At 39.9% G+C, this 8,921-nt stretch overlaps 1 protein-coding gene across 2 annotated transcripts in view; it reads right to left on the reverse strand.

Annotated features, from left to right (window-relative positions):
• The window catches only part of LOC126457801 (sorting nexin-14-like), a 215,651-nt gene extending 208,655 nt beyond the window's left edge, over positions 1-6,996 (reverse strand). For both annotated transcript variants that reach the window (XM_050094398.1, XM_050094399.1), the window contains exon 1: positions 6,754-6,996. In XM_050094398.1, coding sequence (XP_049950355.1) covers positions 6,754-6,866 — 113 coding nt within the window. In that variant the 5' untranslated portion in view covers positions 6,867-6,996. The remainder of the gene's footprint in view (positions 1-6,753) is intronic.
• Between the last annotated feature and the right edge of the window lie 1,925 nt (positions 6,997-8,921).

Below are 8,921 nucleotides of genomic sequence, written 5' to 3' on the forward strand. Positions count from 1 at the left end.
GTTGTGCTTTTGTATTTGACCACAGATGGCATCTGTGCAATGTCCTCAATACACTGCAAGTGTCAACTGTGGTGAGAACAGTGTTCTGTGTAGCTGTGAGTGCACTATGTTGGAGCTAAGGTAACTGAAATCATCTGCTAAGTCCAACACAAATGAAAGTGTCTGCTGAGTGATAGTGACAGACAGCCATTGAAGAGGATTGTAAGGAAAAATAAGGGGATGACAGCTTCAAAAGTCACTGCAGAACTGAATGTCACACTCATGAACTCTGTCAACACCAAAACAAAAATAAGGAAGCTCTACAAGCAGGGAATCACAGGGAGAGATGGAATTCCAGAATGACACATAAGTGATGCAAATGTCCATAGCAGGAAAACGTGGTGCCAAAGTCATAAAACCTGGACCTCAGGTCAATGGGAGAAAGTTATTCGGTCAGCTGAGTCTTGCTTCATATGGTTTCCAAGTTCTGGCCGACTTTAAGTCCCAAGAGTGAAACAAGGCAGAGGCTCGGCGATACATTTGGGCAGCCATATCAAGGTACTCCGAGGCCCCCATGGTTACTCTGCAAGGCTGTGTTATTGCCAAAGGTTATGTGACCATTCTGGCTGATCAGTTCCATTCCATGGTGTAATGTTTGCCCCAAGGGTGATGCTATGTTCCAAGATGACAGAGCCACTGTCCACACAGCTCTCATAGTCCAGGACTGGTTAGTACAATGATGAGTTGTTATATCTCTCCTGGTCACCACAGTCATGAAATCTTAATATTATTGAGACTTTGTGGTTTACTTTAGTTAGAAGGTGCAGAATTGCATCTAACTCTATTGGTGCTACCTGAACTTCCCACCACAAAGAACCTGTATTTATTCATTCTCAAATGAGTGAAAGCCATTTCAAAACCAACAGTTTCCTTGACCATATTTGGCAAGGTAATGTGTTGCATACTTGGTGTTTCCATATCTTTATCCAACCCCGTATACTCAAAGAATTAAATCAAATAGTTGCTACAATTTCTAATATTTTTAGTGAGGAAAGTAGCAACTTAGACTCTTATTAGCAGTAGCTGAATTTTCAGTCAGAGGTTGTTTGGGGACATTTCCTGAGATTTCTGAAAATGGAACACTGCTTTCTGATGGCCCATTACAGAGTAATTGCATTCAGTACTGCTCAGTTCTGTCTTGGATTTGTTTATATGACAGTGTTACTTGTATATTACTAGTGACATAGTCATTTGGATAGGTTTACTGATGAACTGGTTGATATGCACCTCATGTAAGAGGTTGCCGAATGCAGTGGAAGACCAACATCGTGATGCTATGCTGAGCTGTTGTCACAGTGCTGACAACCACATCACATTACTTTTGCATCTGTACATAGTCTGCGGGTTGCTGCACTACTTAGTGTTTTGATCTGTTTATTTTGTTGCCTGCATGTTATAAGCTTTTCAGCTGTTGTGAAGGTGGGTAATTAACATAAAAAATTAAATAAAACACAATTACATTATTACTTGCCCTGAGCTACTGAAGACCACAGGTCTGTTATACCAAAATACCCAGAAAATATCTATGAACAACATCTGAGATTTTATGGAATTCAGGTTCACCTTGTATATTTGAAGATTTGCAATGTGATTGCCAGTTGTCTTCCAATACGACACTCAACAAGCTGATTCAGAAACTAAATCCTCTTTTAGAAGACCATTTTAGCATGTTACCTAGTAATCTCCACACACATATACAGAAATGGCCACATTGAAATTCATGCAGTGCCAGAAAAAGGATAGCAATCACCCTCATTTTACTGTGATACGAAAGAACTTTGATGGTGTTGCCACTGCTTATCTCTGATCTAAAAGTACAGTTATCAGACTTTAAAGTTGTCTAGTCTGTCACTGGAGGAAGACCTCACTATTCCAACAACTCACAAAGTCTCTGCAGCAACTCAAAGAACATTGACTGTGACACAGTAAGTGGCTGAAGTGTGAGAAAGCAAAAATCTATAACTAAGCTATCATTACTGTCTTCTTTATCCTCTAATGCTTCATTCTCTTAACATTTTACTCCATCATAATAAAGTTATAGGAAAATTGCAAGTTAGTGTCATACGTAAATTACTTGGGGGTTACCCACTCAGCTAAATCTCGCATAGATTATTTTAAGATTCACACTTGTCTTTGTCTATTATCAATGAAGATGTGTATCAGTCTATTGCATCTCCAATGCAGCAATTAATGAAGTTTAGACAACTTACATAAAGCTATTACCCCTTACAAGGCAAACTGTTATTTCAGCCAGTTATATAAAAGTTAAATAAGAATTAACATTATGTGCTAGTTGAAATAATTTTTAAGGTTTCCAATACACTGAGGTGACAAGTCATGGGGTAGTGATGTCCACTTAAACATATGGCGGTAGTATTGTGTACACAAAGTATAAAAGGGCAGTTCATTGGCAGAACTGTCATTTGTACTCAGATGATTCATGTGAAACTGTTTCCTACATAATTATAGCCATGTGACAGGAATTAACAGACTCTGAACGCAGACTGGTAGTTGGAGCCAGATGCATGGGACATTCCATTTCAGAAATAGTTAGGGAATTCAATATCCCAAGCTCAAATGTCAACAGTCTGCTGACAATACCAAATTTCAGGCATTACGTATCACCACGGACCGTGCAGTGGCCAACAGCCTTCAGTTAATGACCGAGAGCAGCGGCATTTGTGTACACTTGTCAGTGCTAAGAAACAAAGAACACTGGGCAAAACAACTGCAAAAATCAATATGGGATATACGACAAACATACTCGTTAGGACAGTGCAGCGAAATTTGGCATTAATGGGCTACGCAGCAGACAACCGACTCGAGTGCCTCTGCTACTGGCACGACATCACTTACAGTGTCTCTCCTGGGTTTGTTACCATATCAGTTGGACTCTAGATGACTGGAAAACTGTGGCCTGGTGGGATGAGTCCCAATTTCAGTTGGTAAGAGCTGGCGGTAGGGTTCAACTGTGGTGCAGACTTCACGACGCCATGGACCCAAAATGTCAACAAGGCATTTTGCAAGCTGGTGGTGGCTCCATAATGGTGTGGGTTGGATTTACAAGGAATTGATTGTGTCCTCTGGTCCAGCTGAACTGATCACTGACTGGAAATGGTTATGTTCATCTACTTGGGAGACCATTCACAGTCATCCATGGAGTTCATGTTCACAAACAATGTCATGTCACCGAGCCACACTTGTTCATGACTGGTGTGAAGAACATTCTCGGCAATTTGAGTGAATGATTTGGCTACTCAAATCGCCTGACATGAATCCCACCAACATTTACGGGACATAAACCATGCACCAGCAACACGTTTGCAATTGTGGATGGCTGTAGAGGCAACATGGCTCAATATTTCTGCAGGGGAATTCCAAAGACTTGTTGAGTCCAAGCCATGAGTTGCTGCACTAGGCAAAAGGGTGTCTGACACAATATTAGGAGATATCCCACTACTTCTGCACCTCAGTAACTTGTGTTACTTAAACATCAAATTCGTGAAGTTTTTAGCGTAGTTTCAGAGATCATCCCTCTTGAAGGTTTGAATTCTATGGCACGATCACAATGCCCCCCCCCCCCCCCTAAAAAGTTGTACAACTACTTAAAATGTCACATCATAATGAAATCATCCACATTATCATGTTCTGTTATGGCTGAACTAGATTTATTTGTTCAGCAGACAATATAAAGAAGGAATTAGATTGACTGCGCCAATAAGAGGTTATATGTGTTTCATCACGCCAATGGGTCACATCACTGGTCACCAAGCATAATCTCAAAGAGTCATTATCGCCCTTTGGCACACTCAGATTTTTGGTCTTTGCCCAATCTGAAGATGTTACCTCCCAAATTCCATGATCAGAGGAATTAATTGCCGGATTACAGGAGGGATATATATTTCAAAGATAGGTAGATGTCTATCTGCAATTCCACCCACAATAACAGACAAAGAAGATAATGGTTATTAATATGCTTTTTGGGCTCTTCTTCGAATACAACTGCTTACCATGTGGAACCAGATGTGATTCTATAACATATTAGCACAATTTTGAGCAATCAGTATATCACTTTTTCAGAGCACAAAATATACTGATGACAACAGGCACAATCTAAACACTCATTTGATGAACCTGCAAACATTATTTCACACTTTATAAAGCAATAGTCTCAAAGTCACTACACGAGATCCACTTTCTTTCTACCTGCACTAAATTTCTTACAACACTGCAAATCAGCAACAACTAGACAAGAATGGTCCCAGAGCAACTCACAGCACATACAAACAATCAACAAACTGCCTGCTTCTAACAGTCTCAAAAAATTACAGTCCTTTATTAGCAATGTGAGTTATTGCACTGTTTTGGTATCAGCATGAGCGGGCCACAGCAGGCAGTCTACTGGGTGACCAGATATGAAACTCCAGTTGTATGCACCCTTAATACTGCTACCTCAGCATCCTGCACTCCACAAGCTGTCCTATAATGGGCCAGGTTGCCTCATGACAGCGCCTGGACAGCGCTTTTCAAACCTACATGTCAACAAGCAAGGCTTTTTGCCAAAATGACAATGCCTGGACAAGTATACCTAGGCCTTCATACAGCCGAAGTTCACTTGGACTGGAGACTTGTCTCTCATCATGCAATGTTGGACCTGTTCTGTTCTGACATCACACTAGGCTTCTGACATATTTCCTACATGACTATGGCCACATGACAGGAATTAATAGACTCTGATGGTGCCATGCTGTGCTTCCACTCTGATCCTGACTTCTACTCCAATCTCAGCACAATATGGGTGCCTCCTCTGTCCACACCAGCTACTATATGCAGTCACAGGCCTGCTACTTGCCAGAGCTAGCTCGATGCTATCAGATTTGGAATTGGGTTCACTCTACTGGAGCCATTAAGTGCATGCCAGGATTCATTCTATGCTGAGTCCAACTTGCTGCTTCCTGGACTGCCTACAGCACCTGCCACCTCTCTGTGTTCCCACCACCTACTCAACAAGGCTGTCCCAGCAGGCTGCTGCAGCACTGCCAACATCACAGTCCACCTCCTCAGTGGTTTCTGTATATGGACACTTTCTGACTTTGCTATCACCACAAACCCAACATTACCCATTGCTTGAGGTCACCCAAGCTCAACATCCTGCTATCCTTGGTTAACTACATAACAGTCAGCAACCTGGACTGCTACAACACAGAGTTAATAACCAACGTTGTTAAGCACTGTAATCCATTAAATCAACTAAAGATGGAAGGTATGACATTTGTAGAGCCTCTGAACTGTCAGGAGAAGTTTATTAGACTGAAAGCTAATCTGAAATCAGCTCTTTATAAAGCAATGTCTAACCCCAAAAAATGTTTGATCATGTTGACAAATTATGTCCCAGAAGGGCTCTGAAGTATGTTTTTTGGACAAAAATGCGAAAATCTCATGGCAATCAACAGCATACATGTCAAAGACAACAATAGCCCCCTCAATGAAGAAAGATATTGCTATCTCTAATATGCAAGTTCATTGTCTTCCAAACCTACCTTCACCCATTCTGTAAAAAGGATGTGTGTGATGTCATTTGAATGGAACCAGGAAGAGAATACAACAATGACAATACTTTTTTCACATCAATAGTTCTTTTATTTTTTATATATTTTTAAATGTAGATTGTGGTAATGAACTTCTGAGATTACTTACTCCCAGACCACCAATCCCTGCAGCTGGCACAATTCAAGAGTTTGTTTTTCTGCACTGAGACACAGGTTCGAGCACAGACATTTTGGGTAATTTCATATTTGAGAATAAGAGGAGGTCATGACTAGCTGGGCCATGGACATACACTGTCGCAGTGGTTTGACATGGCTTGGAGCTCAGATAGTGTGCAGAAAAGAATCCCTATGGTGCTGGGTGAGATGGATACAATCACCACCTTCAAGGATGTCAGATGTTCTCTTTCACAGCCCAAGGCCGTTGTGCACTGCTCCCACTCCACATCAGGGCCACAGGGATTCTGTTCTGTACACCATCCCACCTCCAGCCATGTCAAAGCATTGTTACAAGCTATGTCCATGACCCAATTACCCTAAACACTTCTTATTTCATAAACTTTAAAATACAGGATTTTGACTATAGGTAACACCCACAATCAGAATGGGTTCCAATGAAGATGGCGTTTTGTCTTAGATTCCTGTGTAACAAAGACCCCGTTGATACAAACGATCTATCATATGTCACAATGCCAGTCTCGCAGAACCATGCTTTTTACTGATAATAATGCAAAACGAATTGTCATTATATCCAATAAATATAATGTAATATCTCCGAAGCTTGTAACGAAATGGAGGAATTATGGAAGGTCAATGTTTAACGCCCAGTCTAGGAGAATGTCATTAGAGACGGGGCATCACCTCGAACTGGGTTGTTAGCCGTGCCCTTTTCCCATGTACCTTACCAATATTCACTTTAATCGATTTACGAAAATCATGGAAAACGTAGATCAGCGTGGCTAGAACGGGATTTGTACTTCAACCCTGCTGAATGTGAGTAGAGTGTATTAAGCAGTGCACCTCCTCGCTCTGTATAGTTAAAGGAGGCTTGTGGATAACCGTTAATGGTATCACGACAGATGTCCAGCGGTGTTTACTGAAGCTACGCAAAGCTTATATAAATGAGTTTACGTCATGCAATTTTGTGACAAAAAGTCTTACAGCTTACCTTAAAGATAGGATAACAATTAAGGCAAGAGTAAAGATGGATAAAACTGAGGTGCGAGCAAATCTGTCGTTCCACAAGAGAAAAATAATAGTTTTCACATGTGATTCATCCATTTTCTTAGAACAACAATACAATGTAACGAGAAAGAAATGACATCACGGCGCATTACAACAATGCAAACTTCGTATATTTGACACAACTGCCCTCATGTTTACACACAAATCAGAGTTCTTATACTATTGACCGTCAAAGACATCAAGGTAAAAATTAGTAGAGTTGTCATGACGCACGGCCGCCTATAATAGAGGTGGCCGTGTATGACGTCAAAAACTTGAAGCAGACGTCCGCCATCTTCATTGCCCCAGACTTTACCAGTAGATGATTTGATTGTGACGAGTCGTGAAAGCTGTTTAATTGACGATACTTGCTTGTGTTGTTTATAAAGGTACTACTCACTCCGATCGTAGTCCAAAATATAAAGGAGTTACTTCACAATAAAGGATGGCAGCCAAAAACAGTTGCAGGATAGAATTTTTTTATTAAAATTTTTTTGGCTGCCATCCTTTATTGTGAAGAATTTTAACAGTTGCTGCTGCAGCCATGTTTAAAATCTTGATAAAGGAGTTACATTTGTTGGAATGCGTGTTTCGTCATATGTATAAAATACAGATTTCTCAGAAGAAAGCGAATGAATATTGAATGAATAGAATGAGAAATGCCTGTGTTAATATGTTTCATTGGCTGAAATATCAGGAAGAAGCAGATTATTATGGTAAAATCCAATTCAAACTGGCTGTCACAGCACAATCACATCTTGGCACTGTCACATCAATGTGAATTCACACTGTCCATCATACAATGTCAACTCGCATGGCTATGATCAAGTTTTTTTGCGATCTTCACAACACGATTTTCAACTGGAATTTTATTTCCAATTCTTTTTACTCGTGAATTGTACACTCACTATGCGATAGCTCATACATGTGGGTGCTGGAGCCCGCTTTTGTACAAAAATGACATTCATTGGGCTCATATGGTTTGTATCTGATCTACTTTTCACACTCCAAGTTACAGCCATATTGCAGTCAGCTTAAGTGAAAAATATTAAACACGATATTGGTATGTTTAAAAATCTACCTTATAAATGTAGTAGATGCCAATGTGATACACTCATGTCGTATAATTCAGACTGCTACCTCATTGCTTCAATTACTTTCGTCATTTACCATAAAATTACGAATTGTAACAAAAGAAACAATAAAAAAGCAATTTAGAACAAATAATAAAAAACAAACAACAAGCAACTGTTATCAACCACGAAAACCACGGCGAATCGAAATAAGGATATGTGTGCATGGCCATGTTTCAGGAGAAAATGAGCTTAAGGGTCAAATGATCAACAATGGATGGATGCCATCAGCCATCAAAACTATCTTCCCAATAAACCTTGACAATGCTGTAATGTGACGTGACGTGACATCCACTGTGGGTGCTGCCATGTGAAATGAATTATTATGCATTACTTAGTTGCTACAGTACATTACTTACATGGTGGTGTAGCAATATATGTAAAAACACGTAGTAATTGAGAGTATTAAACTAATATTCATAGTAGTGTATAGGTCACTCAGTAATGACCCACATACCTTCCCTGAGAAACTTGAGGGGCTCTTAATGTACTTTAGTATACCAAAATGGGAGAAATATAATACTGCCTTTGAAGGAGACGTCAATTTACGTTTTGATGTTCTGCAGAATAAAGCACTGTGACAGAACTCATATACTTGCTTCAACAATTTAAACTATATACGTTAACTGTAACCTACAAGGGGTTCAGCCTGTCTAGACAATATATTTACAAATATTAAGAGAACTTGCATATACACTAATATAATTAGTTTCCCTTTCTCAGATCATGATGCAGTATTTATCAGTCTTAGTAATGTACCTTCAGATTGCGCCGACCCAAAAGCCAAAATTGTGACTACTAGGCCAATGAGTACAAAGAGGATGGACATGTTTAGACATGCGCTCACTTGTTTGAGTTGGGACTCCCTTTTTAGGATGCTTCAACATTGTTCCTCTGATATAGTTTTTACTGAGATTTTCTGTGTATTTTTAAATATATTCGAAAGTAACATCCCTTTACCAAATGTACAGCAAATGTT

This window comes from Schistocerca serialis, chromosome 2, assembly GCF_023864345.2.
Source record: "Schistocerca serialis cubense isolate TAMUIC-IGC-003099 chromosome 2, iqSchSeri2.2, whole genome shotgun sequence".
NCBI lineage: Eukaryota > Metazoa > Arthropoda > Insecta > Orthoptera > Acrididae > Schistocerca > Schistocerca serialis.